The sequence below is a fragment of the Chlorocebus sabaeus genome, chromosome 8 (assembly GCF_047675955.1).
Source record: "Chlorocebus sabaeus isolate Y175 chromosome 8, mChlSab1.0.hap1, whole genome shotgun sequence".
NCBI lineage: Eukaryota > Metazoa > Chordata > Mammalia > Primates > Cercopithecidae > Chlorocebus > Chlorocebus sabaeus.
In genome coordinates, this window is record NC_132911.1 from 124075228 (window position 1) to 124093341 (window position 18114).

Below are 18114 nucleotides of genomic sequence, written 5' to 3' on the forward strand. Positions count from 1 at the left end.
GCTTGCTAGCTTCGCCACTTAATTAGCTATGTGATCTTGACCACTTAAGCTGAAAACTTAATCTCTGAATCTCCGTTCATTCATTCAGTGGTACTTACTGAGCATCTACTACACTTCCAGCTTGTGCTGGGCATTGATGACATGGTGGTAAACAGGGTATACATTTCCTGACTGGCACTTTACTGTTAGTGGGAGATGAATATTAAGCAAATAATATATGAATCATTTAATTTCAGTTGTAATTAGTGCTATGAAAAAGTACAGGATAACATATGGCATACAAAAAGAGACCGACTTGATCAGTGATGTTTTGCTGAGACCTAGAACTTTAGTAGGAACTTGCCATAGCAATAAGAGAGTTGGGGAAGAGCATTCTAGCAGAGGAGGCAATAGTGTGTGCAAAGGTCCTGAGGTGAGAAAGGGCTTGAAACCTTTAAGGCAGTGACTCTCCCTTTCACAACAAATAATTTCTCATGCCTCTTTTACTGTTCCAAAATAAAATTCATAGATATTAAATATAACCTATCTTCACATATCATTAAACAAACAACACTAAATAGAGAAATTACAATGTTCTCTAGTGTAATACAAAGGAGAACTAAAAGGAAAGTAATTTATAGTCGAATAATTTATTCCAATATGTATTTTAATGTAAAAACAACCTCTAATCATTTCATCAACCAGAAGTTCCCCTACAAGTATCAAGAATGTCTCCTAGGGATGGCACTGCCCCTACTAAGCTCCATTGCTTTGGATAACAGAAAAAAGAATAGTGTAGTTGCAGCTTGGTGAGTTAAAAGGATAGTAAAAATTCAGGAGGAGGGAGGAGTAGATGGAAGCCACAGGATGCAACCAACATTTTGTGGGTCTGGGTAAGGAATTTGAACTTATCCTAAGAACAAGGCAAACTTTCTGCAATTTCTGCTTCAGGACGCCATTATAAAGACTTAAGTCACTCTGCATTTGTCTCTGTTGTGTTCACAGTGGTGACCTACTAAGATAATAAACACATGATTGCATTATGCAAATAAATGTAAATTATCTTGTCCTCCTTTTCCCATGTGCTCAATAGCAAACAGAACTCCCTCAGGAAAACAAAAGTAAACAAGGAATCAGCCTTCCTTTGAGCACCGTGAGTAGGTAGCATTCCCTCTCAGAGACTCAGACACGGCAGCATGGCAGGGAAATGGTGCACCCACACGAAAGCTAAACCTGTCTGCCTAATGCTCGGGTTAAGCTGTGAGTCAAGAGGACTCAGACATCTATAGAGAAAACTGAGTTCCAGATTGATTTTAAACTGGGAGAGAGAAGTGGGATATTCCTGTGGTTAAAAAGACCATCGCATTTCTGAGTAAAACCGTAGCACTTCTGAGCCAGAAATGCTGCAATGGTAAAAATCATTTTTGTGAAATTTCTTAATGTCTCATGTATCCTAGCTGATTCCTGGAAAAATTATCTCTGTGGGACAGATCATCTTGATTAAAGATCGAGTGCTGGTAGAGCTTTCGTTATTATTTGCTAAATGGCACTTAAATATTTTCAAGTCTTCCCTATGGTTTTGTATTACAGTGGATATTCAGTTGCATGAGATATGTTCTTTCTTTTTATTGCTGTTAAAAATTTGCTGAAATAGGCTGGGCACGGTGGCTCACGCCTGTAATCCCAGCACTTTGGGAGGCCGAGGCAGGTGGATCACAAGGTCGGGAGTTTAAGACCAACCTGGCCAAGATGGTGAAACCCCATCTCTACTAAAAATATGAAAATTAGCTGGGCATGCTGGTGGACGCCTGTAACCCCAGCTAGTAGGGAGGCTGAAGTAGAGAACTGCTTGAACCCAGGAGGTGGAGGTTGCAGTGAATAGAGATTGCACCACTGCACTCCAGCCTGGACAACAGAACAAGACTCCTCAAAAAAAAAAAAAAAAAAAAAATTGCTGAAATGGGCCAGTAGCAGTGGCTCACACCTGTAATCCCAGCACTTTGGGATGCCAAGGCGGGCAGATTGCTTAAGGTTAGGAGTTCGAAGCCAGCCTGGCCAACATGGTGAAACCCTGTCTCTACTTAAAAAAATACAAATATTAGCTGGGTGTGGTAGCTTGTGCCTGTGATCCCAGCTACTTGGGAGGTTGAGGCAGGAGAATTGCTTGAATCTGGGAGGTAGAGGTTGCAGTGAGCTGAGATCATGCCACTCCAGCCAGGTGACAGAGCAAGACTCTGTCTCCAAAAAAAAAAAAAAAAAATCTGCTGAAATATATGTTACCTTCTTCCTTCTTTGATTCTCCATCCCCTGACTCTCATTTCCTGAAAAACGAATAAAGATAATTTTCTCCTTCTTTTTTCCACCCAGTACTCATCTGGTAAAGTCCAATTTGAATGCCCTTCAGAACAAGATGTTTCTCTGAAGGTTTAGTGGATTGTGTTTTCCTAAAGGTATAGTCATCTTAAGGCATTGACAAGGAATGCTCTTTATTTTCTTGTTTGCATCATCTTTTATTGATTTTTTTTTTTATAACAAAGTGACTCTTTACATTGATCATGGCTGCAGAAAGAAACTCTGTGTATTAGTGATCTATTGCTGTGTAACAAATTACTTTAAAACTTAGTGGCTTAATAGCAACAAATATATATAATGTCCATTTTTGTGGGTCAGGGATGTGAGTTTTATGTCGGTGCTGTTGGCTACGAGTCTTGCATAAAGTTGCAGTCAATATGTCATTTAGGAAGCCAGTCGTCTGAAGGCTTGACTGGAGCTGTTGCATCTGTTTCCAAGATGGTGCCCTCACAGGGCTGTTGGCGGGAGTCTCCGGCCCTGGCTGATGATTGGCAGGAGGATTCATTTCCTTGCTGCGGAGCTCTTCGTGGGGGCATGGTTGAGAATTCATTTTCAATGCATAGAGGCTGCTTTCCTCAGAGCCACTGATCCAAGAGAGAGAGCAAAGAGGAGTTCCCATTATAATTTTGGCATCTAGTCTCAGAAGCCCAAGCTTTTACTTTCACCATATTCTATTTGTTAGAAGGAAGTCACTAAGCCTGGCCCACACTCAAGTAGAGAGGAATTGGGCTGCACACTTTGGAGGGAGGCATTTTAAAGATTTTGTGAGTGCCTGTTTAAACCATTACACTCTTCTAAATTAAAACAAGGCCTTCTGGCTGTGCATTGCAAAGAGGGTGATGCTCTCATCCACTGAAATGATTTCCAAGCAGTATGACGTCTACAATGCTGAATAATGAAGGGCTCTTGTGAAGAGTTGGCTTACCCTGCCTGTTTTCACCATTTATGTTTGTTTTTCTCTCCTGTATTTTTAAATCATCCAAATGACAGATGTAGGTTTTCAGAGGAAAACGCAAGATGCAGGTGTAAGCACCTTTAAAAACAGTAGCAATTATTGGGAAAAATATTTTTGAAAGCTACTAATACCTTTTGTGTTCCTGTTTCTGAAATTAATTGTAATTAGAACAAAATCCATTTTCAAAACAAACACAAAGAATGAGAGAAAAAAAAGCCGTTGACAAATTAAAATTAGCATTAAATTATGTTTCCACGCTGTATAATTAGTAGAGTATGACTGTTACAGTAATAAAAAGCTATAACTAGTGTTTTGTCTTGTTTTTGCCATGGAAGCTAGTATCATTGTTTCTGTAGATAAAAACATTTTAAAACTTTAATTGGAAAGTCTATTAGTCAGTTTGAACAAATATTTGATAAATCAGTGACTGATTAATCCTACTGCAATTAGTGTGTGACACGTGTCATTCAATAGGGATAGAGTATACTTTCTTGATTTGGCCTTTAATGATTTCTTTGTGTTCATCCTTTCTTACAATGAGGCTACCTTATCCCCGAAAACAAATTTTAATGTACATTTTTCTTTTATTCCTCATAATACATGAAATACAATAGTTATTTCATAAGTCATAACTAGTTTATAGTGTTGATAACCTCTTGGCTAGCTTTTTGACTGCCATTCTTCATTCACCCTTGAGCCCTGATAAAAACAAAGTCCCATGTGGATATTGTGCATCAATCCTGAGACATCGTGGTGACAGATTACTGCCACGTGAACAATGTAAGCATTTCCTTTCAAGTTGTTGTCGTGTAATTTAGCCAGAAAATCATGACAAGTTTTCTGAGAAGGAGATTTGGTTATACTAGCTAATAAAAGAGAGAGAGAGAGAGAAAGAAACTCCTTTTTTAAAAATGTAGGAATGTATTTTGTCATTTTCTAAATTTTCAAGCCTTGAACATAAGTAACATGGAAATATAATGTAGTTTATATGATAAAACTAAAGTTGTTTGTATTAGCTGTGATAAACCGTTTTTGGTGAATTTTTTGACATGGCTTTCAAAGCCATGACTGTAATAAGTTAATTATCAAAATGTATTTTTAGAGGAGGGTGAAAATATGCAGAGAAAAGATATATTCATTAATCCTTTCCATTTTCATTGTTCTAGATTTGACTTTGGCATTCAATTACTACGTAAATATGGCGAAGTAGTTTGACTTTCCTGAACTTCTTTGCTAGTTTGGAAAAACATGATGAGTATCCTTGATTTTGGATGTGTTTGTCCTTTTTTCTTTTTTTTTTTTTTTTAACTTTAACTTCTGGGATACACGTGCTGAACATGCAGGTTTGTTACATAGCTATACATGTGCCATGATCGTTTGCTGCACCTATCGACCCGTCATCTAGATTTTAATCTCCCCATGCATTAGATATTTGTCCTAATGCTCTCTGTCCCCTTTTCCCCAACCCCCTGACAGCCCCCGGTGTGTGATGTTCCCCTCCCAGTTTCCATGTGTTCACATTGTTCAACTCCCACTTATGAGTGAGAACATAGTAATGGGTCTTTCATGCTGATCTTGAAGGGCTGTTGGTCATAACACATTTTGTTTTACATTCTGTAGACCCTGACCTCATCCCAATGCCTGGACACAGCTCCCTTTTCTAAGAGTGGAGAGCATCGTGTCATTTTCCAGTTCTGCAAGGAATGAAGACCAAGCTCCAATTTAAATATCATCAACTGGTTGACTGTTCAAGCTGAACCTGAAATAGTCATCTTTAAGCTATAGAAATTGGCTCCTATTGCCACTAATTTTGAATAATTTATAATTTTCTTAATAGTCAATAGTGGAAATAATATAATAGAAGGAATTATCAAATTTTATTTGATTTTTATTCCTCTTAAGAAGGAATAATCAAAATTTTGTAGCAGAGAGTGATAGATTGGCATTTGGTCTGACATTCTTATATACCAGTGAGGTCATAGTGTCAGTGGCAACACTGGGTGAACAAAAAGCCCAGATTCCTGATACCTGATTGAATGCCCATTTTCTCCTGCCACTCACCTGTGTTACAAATGGTCAACCTGCAGGCTACACTAGCCTAGTGTGTACTGATGAACTTTGCACCTCATCTTCTTCTCTCTCACTCCACCCTTCTCTTTTTAACTTCCACTCTTCCTACTTCTCCTCTTTCCTTCCTACTGCACTTCCTCCCTCTCGCTGCCCAAATTTAGGTGAGTCTGTGGGCAAAATACCAAAGGACCCTCTACCTATACTGTCCTGTCTGATAGAGACTAATAGAAAGACCTGAAGTGCTAACCCCTTTGCTTTGATCTTGCTTTGGTTAGTGGATTCCTTTGACCATTGAGTGCCCCCAGTTAATGATTCAACGTGTTTTCCTTTGGATTTTCTGTGGAACTAGCACAGGGTTTACTGGTAGAGCTAGGCTCTACAGGACTCCAGGCTGCCTTAACCAGTGTATTGCCTTGTATCACCCAGAAGGAGCAGATCCAGGCTTTGTGGAACCTGAAGCTCACGACTTGGGGTTCCTCTTGAAGAAAAAGAATACAAAGTCCGAACATAAAATTAAGTAGGAGGTACTGAAGGTGGCCCTTACAAGTTAGTGTCTCTCCATAGTCTGGCACACAAAGCTTGTCGTGCTCTGGACTAGACTAGCTTATGTTCTATTGCCTGTGAAACAACCTGAAACTGCCAAAGCCATACCAAACCATTTCTGGTCCCCCAGGCATGTTCTGTTGGCTCCAACCTGCAAGCATTTGCACATGCAGGTTCATCTGCCACCATGCCCATCTGTCACTTCTTTAGCAGATAATGCCTGTTCTTCAAGATGTCATTTCAGGCTCAGCCATATTGGAAAGCCTTCTGGAGTCCCCACAGGACCCTCAGTTCCGTGCTCTCATATTCTGCTGTAGCTGTTTTCACATTGCATTATAACTACTTGTTACTTGTCTGTGTTTCCTACTCCATGACAACCTGCTACCTGCAGGAGGGGTGCTTTTGACTCTGGATTCCCAGTGGTTGATGTTGGGACTGGGCTAGGCAGTTTGTGTTGTTTGCCTTCTCCTGGCTTTAGCTTCAGGTGCTGTGTGTCCAGGCCCGTTTACCCTCTGCTCTTTGGCAAGGTCAGCCCAATGGGAAGCATTGAGGAAGATTGGAGGGTACGAAGAAGGGCAAACCCCACCCCTGCCTCCTCTGCAACTCCAGTTGTAGCCGCCATCCCTCTGCGCCCCTGCTTCTACTGGACAATCTCCCCCTCTGTTTCTAGATCCTACCCTAAGCCCCTGGGCTCTGGGCTCCAGTCACATTGTTTTTTCTCAATGTCTGTACTCTCCTACGGGTAATAGTGGCTCCATGTTGCCAATTTGTAAGTTACACCTTTGCTTGGTTTCTAAGCTTTTCCATCATCCATGTTATCAAGTCTCTGTGTTAAATTCCAAATTTCCTCTGTCTGAAGGATCTAGAGTGGTTTGTATTTCCCTGGCTGAGCCCTGAATTATAAAGGCACAGTAGATGGCCAGTTGTTACATGAAAAAGACAATGGGAAGAGGGACCTTTAGCAATCATTTGCAAGGCTCATTTACATATAAAACAACTAGGTGTTTTCCATCCCTGTCCATCTTAGCATAAAGCATGCAGCCCCAGAAACTGGTACTGGTCCTACAGACCAAACATGTAGAAATAGAAGAGCTTAACAAAATGCATACAGTACTTATTGAATTGAGTCCAATTAATCTGCCTTCTTGTAACTAGGTGCTAGGTCCAGTACCTTACACTTAGTAGGCATTCACACAAACATTGAGCGAAGAACAGACTGCACTTGCAATCCATCGCTAGCATATCCCAGGCAACAGACAGTATCATAACACAGCAAGCCTTGATCTATAGTCTCCGTGACTTTTTGGTACAATTACAATGGAAGCATTCCCCAGGCCTTGCATAGCTTCCTGGGCATAAATCCTGGGAGTTTCTTAGAATGTCTGGGGATGAGGAAGGCGTGACTGTGCTCCAGAAGCAACAGAGACTCCAGGCTGGAGTGTGTGGTGTGGTCAGTGGGGCCATAACGATGAATAAAATCTCCCAACTCAGAGGACAAAAGGCCAAAGAAAATAGGAAACAGACAACCAAGGGCCAGTCCCTGGACATGTCAGTGTGAGCAGGATAAATCCTCTTAAAGTGAACTCCAAATCTTGCTCAGGACAGACAGCAAGTATACAAATTGAGGAGAGCAGCTGAGGAAACGTGGCGCTAAACACGGGGCCGACTGCTGAGCGTGAGGCCAGAGAGAGTGTGCAGACACATTTGGCAGGAGGTTTTGGAAGCCACACTATAGCAAGCAAGACAAGAAAGAGCCTTCAGGTCCAGCTTAGGATGGAGAGGCAGGGAGTGTCGTGGTTGAGCACAGAGGCTTCTGCGCCAATCTGCCTGGGTTGAGATTTTGGCTCTGTTATTTCCTACCTAAGGACAAGTGACTTACCCTCTCAGGATCCAGCTCTCCTTCAGGGTTATAGTAGTGCCCGCCCTTGTGGCTCTCGTGGAAATAACATGAGTTTGTTCATGTGAAGCAGCTGGCATCCGAAACCTAGTGAGATCATTTGTAGGCAGTGCTGATACGCTCTCAGGCACATTTTTGATTTGTCAAAGTCTGCAATCAAATTTTGTGTTCCATTCATTCATCCATTGCTTTAACAGATATTTCTTGAGTGCTTAATGTGTGACTGGCACTTGGAATATAAGGAAGATCTAAAACAAACAAGTCCCAGATTTTGTGGGCCAGAAAACGAAAATATTGGCAAGTCAGTATTAGGTTAGCAGTGAGGGAAAATCAGGTAACCTGAAATGGTTTCTAATGAGACTCTGAAGAATGAATGAATATGAGAAATGTGCCACCCTGATGGGGGATGTTGTACAATGAGCGAGGTTATACATTTGTGGGAGCAGGGTGTATATGAGAAATCTCTGTGTCTTTGACTCGGTTTTACTGTGAACCCAAAACTGCTCTAAAAGATAGTCTATTAGGAAAAGAGAGAGGAGGAGGAGGAGGAGATGGAGGGAGGGGACTTCTTTCTGATGATTCTAAATATTATTTTGGTTGCTCTACAGAAAACTAAGGGTATTTTAATCTTGGCTAAATCGTATTTTTGTGAAGTTAGATCTTTATTTATATTAGCTGTGCTCATTTAAAAAATTGCAGTACCTCAAACTTAACTGGAACCAATTATATTCATCTCTAAAAGGCACTAGTAGTTGATATCACCACCACACAAGCAACTTGTTAGAAAAAGCAGTGTTCACATAACCGAGGTGTGTAAAAATGAAGCTTCAGCCTATGGAATTTTGTCTGTTGATTTTTCAAAGATATGCTTGCTTATAATGGGCAGCTGAACTATTCACAATAGCAAAGACGTGGAACCAACCCAAATGGCCGTCAGTGATAGGCTAAAGCAAATATGGTACATATACACCATGGAACACTATGCAACCATAAAAAGGAATGAGATCATGCCCTTTGCAGGGACATGGATGAAGCTGGAAGCCATCATCCTCAGCAAACTAACGCAGGAACAGAAAACCAAACACCGCATGTTCTCACTCAGAAGTGGGAGCAGTGAGAACACAGGGACACAGGGAGGGGAACAACACACACTGGGACCTGTTGGGAGGAGGGGCAAGAGGAGGAAGAGCATCAGGACAAGTAACCAATGTGTGCAGGGCTTAAAACCTACGTGATGGGTTGATAGGTGCAGCAAACCACCATGGCACATGTGTTACTTGTGTAGCAAACCTGCACGTGCTGCACATGTAGCCGAGAATTTAAAAGTAAAATAAAGTTTAAAATAATAATAATGGGAAGTTGAGTATTGGTCTAGACATTCAATTCATTTAGTCTTCCAGTATTTATTGGGCCATCTAAGAGTGGCTACGGACTGACGCTGGAGAGATAAGTGAGGCACGGCTCCAGCCGTCAAGAGTCCTATAGTTTTGGGGCCATGTGGGCATGAGAATAGGTAATGCAGTGGAATGCACAGTACCACAGGAGCACAGTTACTAAGAAAGCAAAGAATTCCTTCACTCAGTCATTCTTTCATCTGTTACTTCACTCAACAAATATTTGTGAGTTATATATTATGTGGAAGACACATTGGAGATATAGCCGTGGAATAAGATAAATATTCCTTGCCCTCTTGAGTCTGTCATGGTTCTGCCTACTATGGTTATAGAGAAGTTTTGAGTTGGGTCTTAAAGAATGAGGAGAAGTTATGGAGGCAGACAAAGTAAAGGGCATTTCAAAAGAAGGAAATTCGCATTTGGGAGTCCCATGAGTCTCCTGAGTCTCGATGTTTCTGTGGAAGGGACGCTGGCACATAGCACTGGTGACCCCATCTCAGCACCAAGTGGCCCCACCTTGGGTCTGTGCAAAAGAGATCTGTGATGGGCCATGACTGGGTTTTGTCTGTGAAAAATGACTTTATACCCAGGCTCCACTGTCCTCAGGCATCTCATGGATAGTCACAGGCTGATGTTTTAGGACATTTGATTTCCCTCCTTTTAATTAGGTCCTACAAGGCTTATCAAAAATATATCCAGATCTATTTTTAGAGATCTGAAGTCTCTACACTTAGCCTTTGATCTCAACCCTCATCTAAGGTACTTAAATACTAATTTTTAACAAGATTGCTTCACTCCAAAAAATGGCCTACAACCAAGTTCAGTTGTCATGGACATGAACGTTCCTTCAGTATGAGAACCATAAGTGGATATGTGGACAAATATGAATGTATTCACCTAAATGTAGTTTGTAATATAATACCTTGAAGAATAATAAAATCAGCCAGGCGTGGTGGTTCATGTCTGTAATCCCAGCACTTTAGAAGGTTAAGGTGGGTGGATCACTTGAGGTCAGGAGTTCGAGACCAGCCTGGCCAAAATGCTGAAACCTTGTCTCTACTAAAAATATAAAAATCTGCCAAGCATAGTGTCACACACCTGTAATCCTAGACACTCAGGAAGCTGAGGCAGGAGAATCGCCTGAACCCAGGAGGCGGAGGTTGCAGTGAGCTGAGATTACACCACTGTACTCCAGCCTGGGTGACAGAGTGAGTGAGACTCTGTCTCAAAAAAAAAAAAAGGAAAAAGAAAAAAAGAATAAAATCTAAAATTCCTTGTTCATATATAATTGTGTCTTTAGGCATTTTCCTTTTCCTTTTCTAAGGCATTTCGAGGGCTGGAATTTTTTTTCAAAATGTTTTTGTGAGGCTCTTTCTCTCTTCTTACCTCGACATATGTTACAGATAATATCTGATTCCATTTATTTTTATCTGTGTAATGAGAAAATTAAAACAACCAGATTTTCTATTCCCAATCTTCTCTACCTCGTACTTTCTTTATGAGTGAGCAAAAAACAAGTCAGGAAACTATTATCAGGGGATTAGTCCCAAGAATACTTCCCCAGATGTCCTCTTCTCCCTGATCTATGTCTTCTTGTGGAGAGTTAAGCATTAGGAGCCATCCTGTTAAAGATGATCCTGCACCGTGAGGTCGTGAGAGGCCACTGAGTCACCATGCTCTTAATCAGGAACAGCCTGGTGTTAGTCATCAGTATATTTTATTATGTTCTAGTTCTTTCAAAATTACTTGTTCCCTGTTGGCAAAGTGACTCCAGTTCAAGCAGAAGAAGAAGGATTCTCGGCTAAATTCCCAGATGCACACTGGGGCACAAGCACTTACAAGTGAAGTAGCACCTCTCAGCTAAAAACTACAAACTCTCATTAGCTACTAAACTAATACCCAGGAGGCTTCCACAGCGTGGTTTTCTGTCTGAACAACTTGATTAGCAATTGAGCATTAAATATTGATGAGTCAGAGTTAGCCGTGTGCTTTTAAAACTCAGATGAGATGGTATTTTTACTTTTGAGAAATTGTTGTTTTCCTTATGGGCTCCTAAGAGAAGAACCAGGCCCTAAACAGAAGGTCACAGGCATGGTGGTTAGTACCCTGGGCTGTCATGGAGGTACTGGTCTTTTGTAAGCTCAGATAGCACCATCAAGGTGACATGCAATAGGATTGGGTGTTTGGGAATTCTAGCAATGAGTAGACCAACCTGGATGACTCCGAATAAAGAAGAAGAGCTTTTTAAAAGAGCTGCCAGGCTATGTCTTGACTACAAGAGATCATTACTGGGAGCACAAAAGATACCAAAGCTGCAGGTTACGATCAACCATTATATATGCAGTGTAAAATCCAAAAACCAAAACCTGTTAGTTCCTCACCAGAGTCGTCTTTACCAATGATTTCCAGAACAAATCGTACATCAACGCTTTTCTTTCTGGAAGTTATAAAGTAAGATGTTAAAAGTGATTATTTTCAAGTGCTAGCGTCTTGCTTGTTGCATCTTCTAATTTGTTGACAGTGAATATGCATTATATTTAAAGTAAACAAATAGTTATTTGTAATTTTAAAAAATTGCAAAGCCTTTCCATGCCTGCTACCTGTCAAATTGGCCATTTTTCGTTTATTGATGTTTCCTCCTAGGCTTTGCCAATTCAGCATAATTTCTCAGTAGGTATAATTAAACAGAGATGCTGTTCTGCATGCTGCTATTTCAAAGCATTGTTGTACATGAAATACAGACAGCAAAGATCTTCTGTGATGTAAGCCAGGGTAACCCAGACCCCAATCTAATGCAACCTTACCTTGGGCCTCAATATAGGTGCTCTCACCTTTGAAGTGATCTTGTGATAGGACCTGTTTAGATAATGAGGTGTCAGAGTATATGTTTCTTTGTGTTTGCCTGTGAAAATGTATAGTTTGTTAATAGCACTGTAAATTATAAGAGGTCCGCTCCATGGAAAAGAAACATGAATAGATTTCGATTTTTATGGGGCTGAATCAGCCAAATCAAACACAGGCTTTCCCGAAGCTTCCAAGTTTTAATGGAAACTCACGCTCTTCAGAATGTTGCTGCCTAATTATAATTCATGCCTTTTGCAGATACATTACAGGGTGGACCAAAAGGAAAATGTTAGACGTGTTCACTTGTGATTTCTATTGTGTTACTTGTGGAGTGCCAGCTGCATAAGTCCAGTGGCCTGGTGCGTGCAAAGACAAGGACCAGTTCTTGGCAGGCTGTGTGACTTCAGTAGGAAGGAGAAAGAGAGACTGGCAGAGTAGCAAATACAGACCACACACTCAAATACAGAACCAGACTTCAACATGTGATTCTACATACGCTACCAGTGTCAGAATTTAATTTAAAAGTCCCGTGGTACTCATAACCCCAGACCAACCCACTTAATTGTCTTCATCAGAGAAGCACTTTTGAACTCCAGAAAAATGGAACTACCAAGATTTTTTTTCAAAAAGAACTTTAAACATTTTTTAAAAAATTATTTTAAACAGGTCTAACTGGTGTCAAGGGAGAAAAAGGAAATCCGGGCGTTGGAACCCAAGGTCCAAGAGGCCCCCCTGGACCAGCAGGTAAATCTTCCTTCCTAACAAGAAACTGCAAATGTACATTTTTATATTCACTTGGCATTGCAGTGGAGGAAAATGGTCATCTTACATTCTAGTATGTAACTGAAATGGCTGTATTTCGTATTTGTTTTGTTGGGATGCTTCTTGGTTAATAATGATCCTCGCATTATACAAGCCCAAAAAGTTAGAGCATATTCTGGGATCTTATTGTTTGTGTGAGTTAGGGTAGGACAGACTATGCTGTAGTAACAAATACATCCCAAATGCTTAGTGGATTTATACAATAAAGCTTTATTTCACACTCACACAAAGTTTCATATGAATAAGGTAGCTCTCTTCCATCTCAGAACCCATGACCTCTGTAGTGAATCATGTAGCCTCCAAGAGAAAGATAAAGAAGGCACATCAGGCTGGGTGTGGTGGCTCCCTCCTGTAAGCCCAGCATTTTGGGAAGCCGAGACAAGAGGATCACTTGAGGCCAAGAGTTTGAGACCAGCCTGGACAACGTGACGAAACCCCATTTCTACAAAAAAATACAAAAATTTAACCAGGCGTGGTAGCATGTGCCTGTAGTCCCAGCTACCTGAGAGGCTGAAGCAGAGGGTCACATGAGCTCTGGAGGTTGAGGCTACAGTGAGCCATGATGGCACCACTGCACTCCAGTCTGAGTGACAGAGGGAGAGGAGACCCTGTCTCAAAAAAAAAAAAAAAAAAAAAAGAAGGCACATCAGTCTCAACTTCCTAATCAGAATGAGATGTCATTTCCATTCACATTTTATTGTCTGGAACTAATCACCTAGCCCCAGTTGAACTGCAAGGCAGACACAAAATCTAGAGAAATACAAGGCTATTTGGTGAGCACTAGTATTTCCTGCCATGGTAATCTTACTGAATGAGTTCTGTAGAAGTTTTGAGTTTTGTGTATTATGTGCTTTTAGAATGGTCTCCAGATGATCAGACTTTATATTAGAATTATTATAATTTGCAATCTTATTATATATATTTATAATGTCAGTCTTAGCCACATTGAGTAAAGTGCTTTACAGATTTTTCTTTCTAGTCTAGTAAGGATTTTGGAAAATACTTTCTCTGAGGGAGGTTCCTAATTCAATAGATTCATTTTGAGTGTAAATATTTCTGTTATTAGAGACAATGTGAGGAACTGATATAACATTACACATTATACAGAATGGGTGGTTGGTGAGTGCTGATTGAGGAGCTGAATATATGAGAACCACCACGCTATTCAAATAGAAGGTGATACTTCTTCCTACTTTTCATTTCAGTTCCAGTTGAGAAATTCTATTATAGTCGAAGAATGCCTTTTCAACACTGTTGGAACCCAGGCCTAAAAACAAACAAGCATACAAGCCACAAAACTCTCATACTGACAAATTTCTTCGATTCACAACAATTTTAATCCTCCTATTTTTACTCTATCTGAATTCTCAATTAATGTAAACTAGTTTAAAGAAATTTTGGATTAGTATATTGGGTCGAATTTCAAACTTGTCATTGGTCCCCTCCAGGACAATTTCACACTCATACAAATTTACTTTAATTATCTAGGGCCATAAACCGGTACTGAATTACATAGCTGTTCTAACTGTTGATGAGGTTGAGCTTTAGTTATCTGGGGCCATAAACTGGTACTGAATTGCATGGCTATTCTAACTAGATGATGAGGTTGAGCTCTGAGTGTGTTCATGTTTGCGTCTGTGTGTGTGCACGCCCATAGATTGGGTTCATAAGGAACTGCATTGGGAAACAAAAGCTCCAAAAAGAAAATAAGGTTGAAAATGGAATGTTTCTTTCCCTTTAATACCCAGGAGGTAATAGAAAAAAATACATTTTGCTTCCTAGTTTCCTGAGCTGATTCAGAGCATTGACCTCCAGAAGGACAAGTGATTACACTATGATCCTCTGCCTAGGGAATCCAGTCTAAGAAAAAGAGCTCAATGAATAGAAAGACATTGTCCTAATTGTCCTAAAAGTAGCTTTTTCTAAGAGTTAGTTTACTTCTCGGTTGTCTCAAAACTCACCCTGTTGTGGCAAAAGACCAACTGTTTTTATCTATGGGTACTTCTTAGGACCTTCAGGGGAGAGTCGGCCTGGCAGCCCTGGGCCCCCTGGCTCTCCTGGACCAAGAGGGCCCCCAGGTCATCTGGGGGTTCCTGGACCGCAAGGTCCTTCTGGCCAGCCTGGATATTGTGACCCCTCGTCATGTTCTGCCTATGGTGTGAGAGGTAAGTGTCACAAAAAGCCCCTCTTGTGGGTTTTGATCAATGTTTCACTGTGCTTACTACCAAAATGGGAAGATAGCGCTATGAAAAAAGTTCAGTTGGTTATGAATGGGAAGCAGAGCTTGAATGCCTCACTTCCTTAAATTATCCCAGACATTTTCTATAAAGTGCAAATTGCTATAGAGGCTACTCCCTTAAAAACCTTAAGAGCAAATTCAAAATAACAGCACATCTAAGTCTTCCTTGCTTCCAAATGATGACCTGCATAGACCTGGCCTCTGACTTCATGTTTAGCACGTTTGGAGGACATGGTTGAACATTCTTTTGGAGTCTTCATTCTTATGTGACAGCTGTGATGTGGCCAAGACGTCTCATAAAATTTTACTCTTGGTTTGGGGAAACGTCAAACTTAGAACTTTCTCCTGTAATTAAGAGGGTCCTTAGATTATTTTCAGTGATCTCTTGCATACCACTTGCACTTAGGTGCATTTAAGCACCATATTTTAGGTGACCAAGGATAGTTGTGAGAGGAAACAAAAGTCATCCTGTCCTTGCCTTATCACTAACTACTGGACTAAAAGAATATCCTTCCTAAAACATCTGCAGTGTGCATGCTGGTGTGCTGTGCAATGGCCCCTTTTCTGACATCATCGCTGTTGGAAGCATCAAGAGAGAGGCTGAGGGACTGCTGTGGGGCCATGAACTTACTAGTTAATGGGTTTAAAATTTTCTGCTTCAGTAGAAATTTAACCTTATTTATCAGAGGAATTGGTCAACAAAGTTTTGCTGATGTGTTTTTCTCTGTTCATCTTTTCCCTCCCTGTTCTCTCAAATACTCCTATCCCTTATTAAGATCTGATCCCCTACAATGATTACCAGCACTGAAGTGGAAATCCTCCACTCTGGTTACATTGGCCCCGGGCATTTGGCTATGGAAACAGAACTGTCCTATCGACCACCACCACCACCAAGCCCCTGCCCCTAACAATGGACACCCTGCTTCCCTGCCTCTTCTGCATCCCTGCCTTCACGCTTTCAAATCTCTTGCTCACTCTGCTCCAAACATGATGGAGTGATAACATTGGAACTTAACCAAATCATATATGTCTATTTTAATAGACACTGACTGCTCCATGTCAGCCTGGATAGAGGTATATGATCGTGTGCCAAGAATTTATCCCAGACTCCCCTGTGTGACAGCTCCGTAATAAAGTTACTTAATTGTGCCTCCTCCTCCTTCCTCTCCCCACACAGGATGGATGGGCATCTTTCTCCTTGATCACCCTACTCTCCCTTCCTCCCCGATCATCTCCCCTCCCTGCTCTCCTCTGGTGATGGACTTCTAACATGAGATCGTTTTTTTAAATTTCTATTTCTTTTATAATTTTGCTGAGTTTTCAGGGTTTCTTCTGTAAATAAAACATGTAATATTTAAATGGTTGGCTATGATTCTAATTTTCTAACAATTTCTGTAATGTATCTTTCCCTTCGTCTGTTTACTAACTGTCTGAAATCTTACGGGGAAGGTACAAGGGGCGTGGTGGCTTAAGATACCCACTGCTTTTTACCCAGCAGGATATCTCTGTGTCTCTAAGGACCCAGGTGAGGGGAGAATATCAATTTATGATTCCTGGGTGCAGCAAGTCCCCACCCCCACACTTTTCCTCTTTAGCTCCCCATCCAGATCAGCCAGAGTTCACCCCTGTCCAAGACGAGCTGGAAGCCATGGAACTGTGGGGCCCCGGAGTCTGATAGCCTCAGAAGAAATTGAAAGACCAACTGCAAGAACTCTTAAGGCATCTTGTTTGAGAAAATGTTGTGATGTGGTTTGTATGCTCCTTTGGGGGGCGGGGGCGGGGCTCATTCCAGCAGCCTAAACCTCCTCCTTGGATAATGTTAATATTATTGTTATTATTAACAAAAAATATATATATTTTTTAAAAGTTCCCTTAATCTACGACATAGTAGAAATGATTTCCCTTTGGTGTTTTCATGGCATGTCAGATAATTTGTTTTTCCAGAGAAGAGAGCTCAAAGAGGAATTGGGAAAAATAAATTGAACTCTGAAATCTTCTCTCTCAAGTCCTAAAATGAACAAATATGATTGTGTTTGAGGGAAATAATATGCCTGCATCAGGAAAAGAATTCAAAGAGGTTCAAAGAATATGTCACTTACTCCTACTTGCTATAGGAATAACCTTACTGATAAGAAAAAAAGGGACATAATTGGACAAACTACCTCTTGCTTAATTGATATGTCCAACTCTGAGATCACTTGGTAACTGGTTTCCTGGGTATCCAAAAATCAGCATTTGGATATAATCTTTCTGAATTTGGTAATTTAAAAAATAGATTTAGTTTTTCAGTGGTTTTAACTCGTGAAATAATGACTTTCCACCAGCTCTGATGCAAAGAAATATAATTTTAATGAACAATTTATCCAGCAGTGTGTTCCAGGGGTTGCCTCTCCTTATCTACAGGGATTACTTTGTACGTGCAGATAAGTTTTCGCAAACCTACTTCCATTTTCTTTTCTAAGCAAATAAAACTTTGAAACAATGTATGTGGATTCTTTTTTCTGCATTTCTAAGTATCACCTTAAGCTTTTGTAGTCTTAACTGAGTGTCCTCCAGAAAGACAACAGTTGTCTTCCTTTAGGTAAGCATTCAAACTCTCATTCATTTGTTTACTCATTCGTTCATTCATTCATTCTGAGTGCAGTAGAAAACAGAAGAAGCAGTTGACTTGGAACTAAGAGATTAGCAATATTTTAATATTCATTTATAATTTACCAGGCAGGAAAGAGCCTGCAAATGCATGACCTCTGCTAAATAAGTGTTTACCAATAGCTGACTGAGAAGCCCACCTATCTTCTGATATTGAGGAAAGCCTAAAAACCCCTAGAATGCAGAGTGGAAATGAGGTTGAATCGAATAGACTCTAACCCTTAAACCGTACTTTGTCTTTTGCTCACAAAGGAAAAATCTAGGTATTTGAGAAAGATTTGAGTTCTATTATGTGCTAGTTGAAATAGAAACAAAAGAGAACCATAAATTTAATATGTGCTCCTTCTCCTCTGTAACATCTCTCTAGTAA

At 40.5% G+C, this 18114-nt stretch overlaps 1 protein-coding gene across 3 annotated transcripts in view; it reads left to right on the forward strand.

Moving 5' to 3' along the window:
* COL14A1 (collagen type XIV alpha 1 chain) overlaps positions 1 to 17579 on the forward strand; it is a 251894-nt gene extending 234315 nt beyond the window's left edge. For 2 of the 3 annotated variants that reach the window (XM_008001445.3, XM_008001446.3), the window contains exons 46-48: positions 12701 to 12778; positions 14866 to 15021; positions 16691 to 17579. In XM_008001445.3, coding sequence (XP_007999636.3) covers positions 12701 to 12778; positions 14866 to 15021; positions 16691 to 16770 — 314 coding nt within the window. In that variant the 3' untranslated portion in view covers positions 16771 to 17579. Of the gene's footprint in view, positions 1 to 12700; positions 12779 to 14865; positions 15022 to 15871 lie in introns of all 3 variants that reach the window. The other variant, XM_008001447.3, reaches the window with a different exon arrangement.
* The last annotated feature ends 535 nt before the right edge of the window (positions 17580 to 18114 follow it).